A 13,158-nucleotide genomic window follows, 5' to 3' on the forward strand; every position below is an offset into this window, starting at 1 on the left:
CATGTGGGAAAATAAATTTCAACACATTTTTTTTCCTTTTTTCTTACATTTCATCTTTTTTAAAAAAGTTTTCACTATTTCATCTTATTCTAATTTTGATTAGTTTTGGCAAAGACATGCTTTTTTGGATTTTCTGAAACCTAGAACGCTACTCAATAGGCGGCTAACAAGAAACTACGCATTTACCGTTGTTGCCGACGTATGTGTACACTGAACTTGGGATGTGCGTCGGCCCCGTGTTGAAATGCCGTCCAGTGCCAGTTGGTGCGTTTTTCGCTGATTTGTGCAAAATTCAACATGTCTCAAAAGTTCAATGGCTGACCCTCGTTTTTTTTTTGATTTTTGTGTAGCGTAACCAACTGTCTTTCATGGAAGAATGGTCACTGTAAGAATTATTCAGGAAGAAATGTATAATATTTGGGGTTTTTCGTGATTGTCCGGCCCAATTGGCAATATTGCCATTTGGGATGGTGAACAGAGCTAGGAGCAAATGCGACGCTTATGATTTATTTAATGAAACAAAATGCCCGATTTAACATCCTGCAGAATCAGGGGAATTGTGCGTTTCCAGTGATATACGACACAAATGGGTTGTCCTCATGCATTGACTTTGGAAACGCATTTTAAAATAGATGGTACGTCCTGTTAATGGGGCACGTCATCATTGCGTACATATGGGAAAAACTCCCTAACGAGACCTAATTGCGATTCTTTCGCTCCCTAACCTTTTCGCCCCCAGTCGTTTCGCTCCAAAACGAAGTCGTTTCGCTCCCTGCGACTTTTAGTACCCCGGTGTAAAAGAAATCCAAGTCCCCCCGGAATCTAAGTCCTGTCCTTTTGTTAAAGTTAATAGAGTCGACGTTTCCTTTGTTGAAGATTATGTGGCTAACCTAACCAAACCATTAACCACATTCGTTGACAATACACAGCTATTGTTATTGTATGGGGTCCTGCATTTCAAGGACGTCCATTCCTTTTACACCGGTACAATGAATAAATATTTGTTGAAATTCATTGATAAACTCCACATGTACAATAATGTTCACTGCATTTGCGGCAAAGTACAGTGTAGATGTGCCTTCCAGATGATGTACAAATCAAACAATTCCTATAGTTCATATTGTAACTTCTGTCTTTATTCTATACATTTATGTCAGTATAAATAAGGAACAAAGGAAACAGGGGATATTCAGCTTAAAAAGAACCTTTTTGATTGAAACCGGACAAGAAAGGCCAACTGGCCAAACCGAATACTACATGTAGAAAGGAACTGCATAAATAGATATTACAGGCAATCACTTGCTAGAAAGTGAAGTGATAAAAAATACATCATCAATAATAAAACTGGGATCCAACGACAGAATCCAACATAATCTCAAATAAATAAATAGAAAATTTACATTCAAAAGCAAATCGGACAATTATTTACACATAAGTTTCTATTATGCATTTTAAATACAGAGGTAACTCATTCAATGATAATATCACAGTTAGCATATGGCATGTTATCACTATCTCAATGCTTTTTAACAAACAGTGTGATAGCATTTGCAGCACTAAACTCTCTGCAGCGCAATGAAATGGCCAAAGCTTTGGACTGTCTTATTGTTTGCAAAAGCGGAATGTTTTCTCTCCCTGAAAGCTATATCAGAGAATCTTTGAAAGGACGGTGTCATAATACAAACATGTATATTCATCCATCAACAAGAAAGGACAGAGTCGTAATGCATATATTGGTCCACAAACAGGAGAAGACGAAGTCATAATGCATAGTATATTCATAACAAAAAATAACATCATGGCAAACAATTAAAGTACATAGTGGAACTCCACAACTTGTGGTAACAGCAAGCTGAATAAGATTTGTCACTTCACAAGGACAACCTTGAAGCAACATCCCAGCAGTCAAATAACTATTCTAAAATACCTTGGTACTGTAAAGTCAACTTTTAAATGGAAAATGCATAAGCCTCGTTCTGAGAGTGGAGTGTTTTGGACACGCAACCAAGATGCTCTACCAAAGTTCCCTCGGGTTGCACTAAAATGTGGAACCATGCACACAGCTCACTTCAGAAGTTTGAGGCTCTCAAAACACTGCTTCAAACACAAATCAGCCAAGGAAGCATCAACCACCCTAAGTTTTTTAATGAGCACTACACATATTTGCTGAGAAAAACGCTCCAAATAGCCCATTTGCGCGGATTTTAGCGTCACTTGAGCGAGCCGATCCGGACTTCCTATACGGGCTGCCGTAACATAATGTAAACAACGGCGCTACCGGCGCTCCGGGCAGGCGATGGATGGAATTTGCCAAATTCGCACATATTCAAGTTATTTCGTGGCCTATCTTTTTAAGTTTGAGGTATTTTAGAATAGAAATTGAACCCTCGGCTTCGGACCTTGGTTGAGTTACCAAGACACTCTCGGGTGGAGCTAAAATTTCGTCCAAACCCTCGCCTGTCGGCTCGGGTTTGGACTGTATTTTAGCTCCACCCTCGAGTGTCTTGGTAACTCAACCAAGGTCCTCCGCCTCGGGTTCAATTCCTTAAACATTACATTTCACAGAGGAATCATTCAACACATGAATAACCATCACCTCACACTACTATTGACTCAATGATCCATCACAGAATAGCATTTCCATTTTGATTCAGTTCATTTTTTCTTCAAAGGTCCTTTACATCCACCTCTCTCCTCTTCAAACTTGCTACAAAAGTGCAGTTTCATAGGCTGTGAATAATCGTAACGATGGAGCAGGCCCCAATTAATTGATTCACACAACTACCAAACAATACACACATCTCAACTCCATGCAGAGGTTTTATGTGTGTTTTCTGTAGATTTTATGGGGACTGATCGATCACTATAAGTTGATTTTGGTATCTTCAAGTGCCGACGACATGGAGACCTGCATTAGCAGAGAGAATATCTCTTCATTGAATAATGAGGCGTGTCAAGCAAAGTAGGATAAGTCTCCCAGACAAAAAATGATTATCATCTCAAAACAGAGCTCACCATGATAGGGACATTTAGAACAAGTTAGATAGGGTACACCAGCACAAGATGGAGTGGAACAATAGAAATGCTATTTTGGAATAGACATCAGGAAGAAATTAAAATGGCCCGTGCTGAGGAGAGTTAACTAGACTGATGTGAAGAGGTCAGCTGAAGTGAACCAAGGCTGTGGGGCTTACATGCACTGTCACTGCTAGCATAGTTAACATAATGGTAACACAGACCACCACCAATGCCAGGCAAACAACTACTCGTATTGAACTAATGCGGTGAAAAACAAGACTGCATGGTACCCGCTGTCAGGTTTTTAAATGCTTTTGTGCCAATCTGAGATAATCCCCCTAGAATGACCATGCGTGTTGCACAAAACTATCAAAGAATGAAGGATAGATCAAAACAGTAAGTGACGAATGTCGGCCAGTTACAGTAAAAGGCTTAAAAGAAAATAGTTTTTAAAAAAAACACACTGATAGCACAAAATCAGTATAAAGACAGTGCACACCTTGAATTTCAAATGCTTTAAAAGTTTTTCTGATCGGTAGCTTGTAGATTATTGCTCTGGTGCCTTCAATTAAGGCCTATAGCCATGTCAGTGTTTCACGTCGCATATATCACAAACAGAGCCTTATTGTTAATATACTGCACTGCCAATAAACAGAAACTTGCGCATGTTATGCAATGTGAAACACTCATGTCAAGATAGGCCTTAATAGTATCAAGAAATGGCCGACAATCCCACTGGGTTAACATGTGGCTTTATACCAATCGCTTTCTCCAGCATGAACAAATATTTTAAAGACACAAATCATCCCCGTCAGAGCCCCAGGATCTTCAGTTACCACGGTTGGGTGGTCCCACCTTCACTTCAGTCTTATAACCTGACGCTAACGCCTCATCAGAATGGGTCATTTTCAATTTGACCGGTTCAGTCGCACTAGTAGTAGGAGTAACAGCTATAGAAGTCCGTACACCGTTCGCGCTCGCCGTAATATCACTTGTTTTATACTTTGCGTTAATCTTTGGTAAGTTTAACGGCTGCATGTACGGACTTGAGTTTGAGTTCGAGCGCCCTCTGGGAACCCATTCGTCCTTGATCGGGGAAGCACTCCGAGCCCTTTGAGGAGATCCACGACCTTGGGTCTCCGACTCGCGTTGTTTGGACGAGCGCCGATCCACTCCACAGTAGAGGTAGGTGAAATTCTTGATGGCCCGGATGGGATAAATGGCTTGACTCTTTCGTACCTTCTCGAAGACTTCTATGCTGATGGCTGAAGTAGAAACATAACTAATTAAGCAGAGGTAGTTTCTTGCGAAATAATTGGCCAAGTAGTGAGATATGCTTTAATCAGGAGAGCTTGGGTTGACCCTGTGAAGGACCACCACGTTATGCTCACACATCTTGACCTCAACCTACCAAACCTTCATGGAGTCAGCTATAGTAAAGCGAGTTACCCAAGTCTACAATCGTACCTAGCGACTCCTCCACCATTGGAGGTAGCGTCTCCTTGAGAATCTCCGTGCCGATATGGAGGGCTGGGTTGATGTTGACCTCAATCAACCAAACCTTCATGGCGTCGTCAATCATAAAGTCGAGGCCATACAACTCGAAGAAGCCAACTTTTGCCGTCAGTTTGTGGCGTACGCTGTTGAACAGATGGAGCATGATTCGTTGCATTTGTTTCTGAAAGACAAGGAAACAACTCTCTTCAACGACTCATGGCACATCTTGTGCCATTCGCAGAACTCGCATATTGTTGCTTGTGTTAGTGAAGGGGGAGGGGCGTAGGCAAGAATTTCGGGGTTCATTTGGTAGACTCCAGGTGGCCAATATGCACAGAACTAGGGAAATGGTTCGTTAATCTACAGTCGCGAAGCATCGGTTCGAGTTACCTTCTGATGCACAGTAGCGACAGATCAGCATGACCCCACTGACTTGTCTGTATTCAGAAACCCAACCAGTACTGACCGTGCAAGTGTTTTTGACCCAGTCTTTCTCAAGTCCTTTCTGCTCCATGTGCTTCTCGTTGATGTAATCGTTAAACTGCGCCATGTTGATCACGGTGTCCTCTTTCACGTCTTTGTACAGAGGGTCCTTCTTTTGAATAAACTACAATAGCAACAGAGATATTGATGTTAACTCGGCAATCAAAGATTATTGGTTGGTAGTTGTGTTTCTAGAGTACCCCAGTCAGATGTACCACTTGTACTTACCTGGTTAGTAAGATGTGTCGTGAGATCTGTACTGTCCTTACAATACTTGTGGCACGAAAGACGGATGTATCCCTTGTGGTATAGCACTATGAATGGCACGGTACTGGCGATGAGCATGTATGCACGGATGTCAAACTTACAACCACGGATCAGCAGAGGATCCTTCAGGTACCTAAAGTGAAGCATAACAAGTTTTAAACAAGTGCTTCAATACATAAGGAGAAACTGCCAGAAGGTACGTATTTTGAGACATGATTGAGGAGTCCACTTCCTCTCAGTCTAGTTTTCCTCCAAGGACCAAGGGTTTCTCCAACATCACTGCAAGCAGACTACCGTAGCTGAGCCAGTTAGTATCATTAAAGACCCTTGCCCAGAGACAGTTGTCCACAGAATACTGTTCAAGGGAGGAAATTTGAAGGAGAGTCAATGGGAAGGAGTAGGGTGGTGGGGGTTAAGCCCTGATATGGGGCAGGGCTCACACGGAATCATCCCAGCTGATATTGATGCCCTATCAAGTAATTGGCCTCACCTCTGAATAATCCTTGGCATTGGCCGCTGACTGCGCTTTGAGTTGGCAAACTTCTCCTCTCTCTCCCTGAAGAACTTTGTGACATCTTCAAGCTCTCTCACCAAGAAGATACCTTTACCCTGATTAAGACCCGTCGGCTTACATATCCACATCTCACCCTCTGAAATTGATATAGGAGACAAGACCACGAATGAATATTCATAGGTTGGAGGGTCCAGGCCTATCTATTAGACGAGTGCATGTTTTTTACTCTCAAGTACATATTTGGAGAGGTATTGCAAAAATATTTGTTGTGGCAAGTCTACAGATATAAAGAAATTATTTGATGAAAAAATTAATTTCGAATTTTGCTAATTTGGTAATAGGGGGCGTGTTTTGAGTTTTTTCTGCCAGTTGGCTGAAAAGAGTGGAAATATCAAAGTCTGTCTAATTTGTCGATTAAAAAAAAATTTCCGTGGTCAATCACCATTTTATTTTTCACCATTTACTTGCCCGACTGTCCGGAATAACATAATCTAAATTTCAGATTCACAACACCACGCGTTCTTTGATGCGTCGCGGTCAAACATTGACAATTTAACTGCTAAAAGGCTTAAAAAATCAATTGTGGTCTTGTCTCTATTTACACTACATTTTGGGTCAATATAGTGAAAAATTTGAATGTGCTCAAATCACTCTAATTCATTTAGAATATTGTATTGCTGATGATTTAAGGTCAAAACAAGCTAAAATAATGAGAAAAAAACTTAATTTGACCCAAATAAGAGTCAACCTAACCCCGGTCTAAGTTCGGTTTCATTTTTACAAGTCTTGTTGTGTTGCCATTCATTTTGTAATTTCTTTGAAACTACTTAGGCCTTGATTCTGAAAGTTGTTCCCTAAGCAGCAAAGATATTTCTAAATCACATCCTAAAGTTTCAGCTCCATAGCTTGCTTATTCTGGCCAGGGCAGGTCTTTGAATTTGGTGCTGTTGGGTGCAAAATCATGACTTTTTGTCGATTTTGTCCTCTTTCGTCGCTTTGGCACAGTTGTACCACTCTTTGAAATGTCTCTCATTTCTCCAAAAATGTCCAGATATGACTTTCCTTTGTTGGAGAGTTGTGGGATGTCATGTACATTAGTTTGAAAAAAATCGCAAAATGTTAACCCCTGAAATGTACCTTCATTGAGACAAGACCACTAATGAATATTCATAGGTTGGAGGGTCCAGGCCTATCTATTAGACGAGTGCATGTTTTTTACTCTCAAGTACATATTTGGAGAGGTATTGAAAAAATATTTGTTGTGGCAAGTCTACAGATATAAAGAAATTATTTAATGAAAAAATTAATTTCGAATTTTGCTAATTTGGTAATAGGGGGCGTGTTTTGAGTTTTTTCTGCCAGTTGGCTGAAAAGAGTGGAAATATCAAAGTCTGTCTAATTTGTCGATTAAAAAAAAATTTCCGTGGTCAATCACCATTTTATTTTTCACCATTTACTTGCCCGACTGTCCGGAATAACATAATCTAAATTTCAGATTCACAACACCACGCGTTCTTTGATGCGTCGCGGTCAAACATTGACAATTTAACTGCTAAAAGGCTTAAAAAATCAATTGTGGTCTTGTCTCATAGATAATTATCATCATTATCATCATTACCGGCATCGTAACCCTATTGGATTTTTGCAGGAGGTATGGAGTCCACTATAGGCTACTTTCCACCTATGTGGGATCTTTTACTTGCCCTGGCATAGACACTCAGGTACAAGGGACCACGGCTTTTAGTCTCATCCGACAGACCCTCGACTATTTCATACGTTAATGTACGTGTTGTGAAGAGCCAGGAATTTTAGTTCCTTGAAAAGCATAATTGTTTACGCTATTTTGAAGAATATATCACTTGCAGTCAATCATAATCCGTATCGGTTTGGATTGTTACCCTACCTTGATAAGTTTCATAGAAAGCCTCCCGATCGTTGCGTTCATCGAGATTGTACGTCTCCGGGATGATGTCCGTCATTTTAAACCTCGGTTGACGGACTTTCTTCATCGTCATGGTCACCCGTTCATACTCACGCAGACTATTCATCAAACCGAGCTTGTTTGTCAACAATGTACAGTTTGGAACGTGATTCACCATTTGTTCACCTGCAGTAGAAATCATCAACATGTTAGACAGGTGGTCATGTAAGTTACGTCATGTTCCTAGGCTTTTTCCTTTCCCCAGGTATGGTATCAGAGATCTTCTGCCTGTTGGACTGAATTTACGATTTACATAGAAGAGATACGATCAATTTTACTAACCTTCTTTGAAGATAGTATAGTTAATCTGACTTTTACACTCCGTCCATTTCAACCGGAAATTCTCGCACGATTTCTCTGTCGTCCGCTTCCAGCCGAGATTGGTCAGGACATTCTCAACTCTGCAAAAACGAAATATGCGATAATATCTCAAACACTATGCAAAAAGATGCTCCGTATCACTCTGAAAGATGAAAAAAAATTTAAGTCCAAATATTTTTTTCTCACTGGATTTTTTTTCTGCTCAAAATGAAGAGACATTATCATTTTTGGACTCTGAAAATTTTTCAGAATTTTGAACTCTGAAAGATGAAAAAAATTTTAAGTCCAAATATTTTTTTCACTTGGTATGAAATCATGGTAAATCTCAATTCACCATGGTAAATCATCATTTCACCATGATGAATTTGGATTCATTTTCGTATAAGGGAAGGGCCACCTTTGTAACCAAGTAACCTCCAATTAACTGAGGAGAAGGCAGACCACGCGCCTAATCACAGCAGGCAGACGACTGCAATTAACTTGCCACAGTTGGCATCCTCTTTATAGGAGGCAGACAATTGAGGTTCCTTATGGGCAACAACTCAAGTGAACGTACAAAGCTGTTCCATTGAAGCCTCCGATGTAAAACAGCGGCGTCTGATTGTTTGCCAGGCTGACAGTGGGTGGAGGGAGTCTTTTTGGTTTCTTCAGTGATGCGTCTGCAGCCGTATCGGTTTTCTCCTGAGAGTTGTTTGGACTTTTGATGCTCTCCCTCTTCTCCTGTTTCTTGTCTGTGGAAAAATGAGCAGAACGGTGAATTTTTATGGTCCAGAAATCATTTCATAGTTTATGGTGGGGCGGTCATTCCCCCATTATCTTGGCTGTTGCCTTGGTTTTGGCCTATACATTTCAGATCCACCCTCGCAGTGAGACAACGAATCCCTCCAGTTAGGTATCACTTCCTTAACAGTAAGGCACTCACGTCATCTCCTTAACAACACTCTAATAGAGATGATCAAGAAACAATCATGAGCAACAAATTTTATTCTCACCAGTATCATCTTGTTGTTTTGGTCTCGGAGGTGAGGACTTGGAAGCACCAGATTCTGATAATCTCCTATTAGTCGTGGAAGCACCAGCGTCGGAGGATCTACGGTTCCCTGTGAAAGACAATACAGAAAAAATTTAGATATTTAGTACTACCACCTGAGGGATCAAAGCAGAATGATGATGTCATTGCAGCAACATGGCAAAATATCCAAGGTTTAAATAGAAATGTTCACCTCTGAGTATGAGAACTATACGAAATCTGTTAGACATAGCTGCCTTTGGTCATTTACGGTGATATTTGTGTAGAATTCGTCAGTTATGGACCATGGATAAGTTCGTCAGTAACGGACCATATGGATTAGTACTTGGCTTTTATCATTAACTCACATAGGCATGGTGGTCACATAGATATCTTGGTTAAAGCACAATTCACCTGAACCATTTCATGTTGGTCAAACCCTCAGGCAAATCTTGATCACCAAGCAGAATAATTGTGATAATTTGTGACAGAGCTTTCACTTGATACAATCAGTAATTGAGAAGCCCCTCAGCTATCTTTGTTAAAGGGCTTCAATGCTATTGTTTCATACTTGATCTGAAGATGATTCAATTAGACAAGATTAATTATCAACCCTTTCAGGTCATCTTTGAGTAGCTGAATTATCCAAAGATGTTAGCTTGTTTGTCTCTGTGAGAGCAGTGTGTGTCCAGAATGGCTACTTTCCACCCATGCGGGTTCATTTGCCTTGGCTGATAATGAAGCGTGGCTATAATACTGTCCCATCCCAGACACAAAGAGCCTCGGTTTTCGACCCAAATGGCCCGGGGACTTGAATCCTTGACCTACTGCTGGTAACACAGATTTGACGACTTTAATAGGCCATCCCGATTCTGGGAGTGAGAGGTCAATGGCCCGGGGACCTGAATCCTTGACCTACCGCTGGTAACACAGATTTAACGACTTTAATAGGCCATCCCGATTCTGGGAGTGAGAGGTCAATATTTGAGTAGTGCAGAAGTGGGTGAGAACATTTACAGCCAACAGCGGGGAGATGATCATTTGTGATTTTGCATGCAAGGGAGGTTTTTGTGAAATAGTATGGCATTGCAGCTTCAGGTATTTGGAATAAAAGGTATTTAGTGTTGAAGGTTCACCTAAATAGATAGAGAGAAATGAACAGCTGTAAAGAACATCTAGTGACATTGCCCAATTGCCCTTTGCTGAAAGATAATCTACAAGATGATTAGTGAAACATGCAAAAATTGGTCATCAAGATCCTACAACTCTACAAGTGTCGTTTGATTCTGTGCAAAGCAGACATTGGGGGAGATGACTACAATGAACGATAGCTTTTAACACAATTAACCAACCTGGTTTCTTGGTTAATTTGGGTGGTTTTCTTTTATGCATCTTATGAAATCTATCAAGCTAGAATGAATGAAACAATATTATAATCGCTGAGGTGAAAGGTTACACCATGAAAACAGGGAAAGAGGCAATGGGTGATATGAATAAAGACTAGCAAATGCTTTTACTTCAATTTTGTACAGAAAGGCCTAGTGTAAATGTACATGGAGTTTTAGATAAAAGCATTTGCTAGTCTTTATTCATATCACCCATTGAAGGGACCGGGCACCCTGAAAGAAATCTGTGAATAATGTCATTTCGGGTCTCAAGGAGGCATAATATTTGCTTTTTGAAGTGCGAAAAATGGTTCCGGGAGTATTACGAAAATAGTCCTTTGAAAAACTTGAAACCTTTTTCTGGATCCGGATAAAAAGATCCGGAAATCCGGAGCACTCTCATCTATGAGTAGCACCTGTACCCACCTGCCAGCCAGCTCTTTGAGATGGAAGGGAAAGCTGATCTGAGTCTCCGAGGCCGTGCTGAACAGGAACGACAGTAACGGTATTCATTCATAGCTGCACAAAGGAAGCACATGATTCACGTGTAACTCCATCTCTTGCAATGAAACACTAGGCATTTTGTCCAGTTTGTCAGGGAGAAGAAGAAAGCTTGCAAGTCTGTTGCACTGACAACTAATATGGAAGACTTAAGGGGTTTTTGAGGTTCAACTGTGACACGGACACCAAGAAGATTTTCCAGAACAGAATGCAGCTTCAGAGAAGAAACGAAGTAAATATCAATTCAAAGTTTTATAGGAAGTCATTCAAAAGTGAAGCATGACTGACAATCACTTTATCCTAATCAAGTTATGACAGGAAAAACACTCCATAAGTACTCTCATTAGTCACTCAAAGTTGACACGGAAGTACTCCCTGACTTCACACAAAATTTCAGTTTTATGAATTATCAACAATTCCGCCCGAGTGCCGTAATTCGTAATCACACATGTTATCTAAAGATCAACTTTGCTTATGAGTTTACGTCCACTCCAAACCGGGATCAACGCTTTAGCCAGCGGTTTGTTTTAACGGCACATATTCTGTAGCCACTGGTAATGCCTCATCAATAATAAATGGAAATTCATTAGAAATGGATTGCGGCTTGCAACGTGCCACAATCTTACAGTTGATGTGTATACATGATGGCTAATATTAGTAACCAGGTGGCAACAATGGGAAAATAACATCATAATTTCAGCGGAATTCATGTAATTTTTGATAAAGCGAATGAACATAATGAAATTATTAGCGGGGAATTATCAAAACAACGCAATCAACAGCGGGGTATTATCAACGACAGCTCCTGGCCATTAGTATTTTAGTTCATTTCAATAGGTCACTTTTTTGTTCTGGGCTATTATTAGCAAATAAATCAAATATGTGTGCAAATATTTCCATGGCCAGATTCATTTCAGGGGGGTCACTTATTTTCTAAGAATAGATATATTTTACAGAGAGGTAAACCAGTGTACTAACGGATAAACCACTTACTTTTATTAATCAAGGTTTGAAGCTTGCAGATCACTTTTCTATCCATAATGAAGGATACCACATGACTGATAAGATCGAAGTCAATAACATATCAAATCTTAAACACCAAAATGCACACATTTGTGACTCGCTCTACCAAAACTAGGCGCTTGTCGCATCTGAACTCGACAGGTTGATACGGACTTGTTGTTCATTTCCCTATTGTAGACCTTTTGTGAAATCTATTACAAACTGATTTGGTCACATTTTACAAAAGGTCTACAATAGGGAAATGAACAACAAGTCCGTATCAACCTGTCAAGTTCAGATGCGACAAGCGCCTAGTTTTGGTAGAGCGGGTCACATTTTTGAAAAGACACTGACATATCAACACGACTTGCCAACTTCTAGACGTGTACATACATCAAGAAAAAGCTACTGAAAGTGTTGTCAACCTCAACAATACCTTGCTACAAAACACTTGCTGTTTGTTACCAAAATCACTAACAGCAACGTTGACCGATAATGACTTCGCCGCTGAAATTGATGCAGGCTTTGTCAATTTGTCAGCAGGTTGAATGAAGTCATTTCTGAACCAATCAAAAGCTATCATATGGAAAGTTAATAATGAAAGTGCTAAGTTAAGTGACCTGTATTAAGCACGTGCCGTTGAATCTATCATAATAATTTAGCTAGAATGGTGTGAAGGCAGTTTGAAAAGGTCTTCTATTAAGGTCAACAGAGTCATACGTGATCAACTGGAAAGCTTTTGAGGCCTCCAAAGCTGGGGAGTTTTGAGACGTAGGTCTTCAAAATATACTGTGGCTTGGGTTTTTATGCTCTTATGCTAGGCTGACAGAGACCAGCTCTGAATGGGTTAACGGAGGTTTTACCCATGATCCCTCACTGGTTGCCAAGGAAGTACAAAAACAACTGTTGACAAAAGTGGAAATTACATCGGCACATTAGCGGATATTTATAGAAGCAATTTCAATAAACCAATAATATATTCATCGCTGCGTCTATTCCGAGCCACGATGCAGCCGCAGAAAGCCATGAAGCAATATGGGATCCAAGTTGCCTAGTAACATGTAAACAGACTACGCAGGCAAGGCAGAAAAGAGGGGAAGCTAATTTCTGGAATCAAGGGTCTTCTAGTCTCAGAATAACTGCAAGTTACTATGAGGTGTGTAAGTCACTTTGGCATAGT

The 13,158-nt window shown here is 40.4% G+C and overlaps 1 protein-coding gene across 2 annotated transcripts in view; it reads right to left on the reverse strand.

Annotated features, from left to right (window-relative positions):
• Window positions 1-1,128: 1,128 nt before the first annotated feature.
• LOC135496646 (uncharacterized) overlaps window positions 1,129-13,158 on the reverse strand; it is a 54,521-nt gene continuing 42,491 nt past the window's right edge. For both annotated transcript variants that reach the window (XM_064786073.1, XM_064786072.1), the window contains exons 7-15: window positions 9,074-9,181; window positions 8,638-8,812; window positions 8,043-8,161; window positions 7,683-7,886; window positions 5,756-5,915; window positions 5,227-5,398; window positions 4,982-5,122; window positions 4,486-4,696; window positions 1,129-4,283 (exon numbers count right to left, since the gene is read on the reverse strand). In XM_064786073.1, coding sequence (XP_064642143.1) covers window positions 3,847-4,283; window positions 4,486-4,696; window positions 4,982-5,122; window positions 5,227-5,398; window positions 5,756-5,915; window positions 7,683-7,886; window positions 8,043-8,161; window positions 8,638-8,812; window positions 9,074-9,181 — 1,727 coding nt within the window. In that variant the 3' untranslated portion in view covers window positions 1,129-3,846. The remainder of the gene's footprint in view (window positions 4,284-4,485; window positions 4,697-4,981; window positions 5,123-5,226; window positions 5,399-5,755; window positions 5,916-7,682; window positions 7,887-8,042; window positions 8,162-8,637; window positions 8,813-9,073; window positions 9,182-13,158) is intronic.

This window comes from Lineus longissimus, chromosome 12 (assembly GCF_910592395.1).
Source record: "Lineus longissimus chromosome 12, tnLinLong1.2, whole genome shotgun sequence".
NCBI classification, from domain to species: domain Eukaryota; kingdom Metazoa; phylum Nemertea; class Pilidiophora; order Heteronemertea; family Lineidae; genus Lineus; species Lineus longissimus.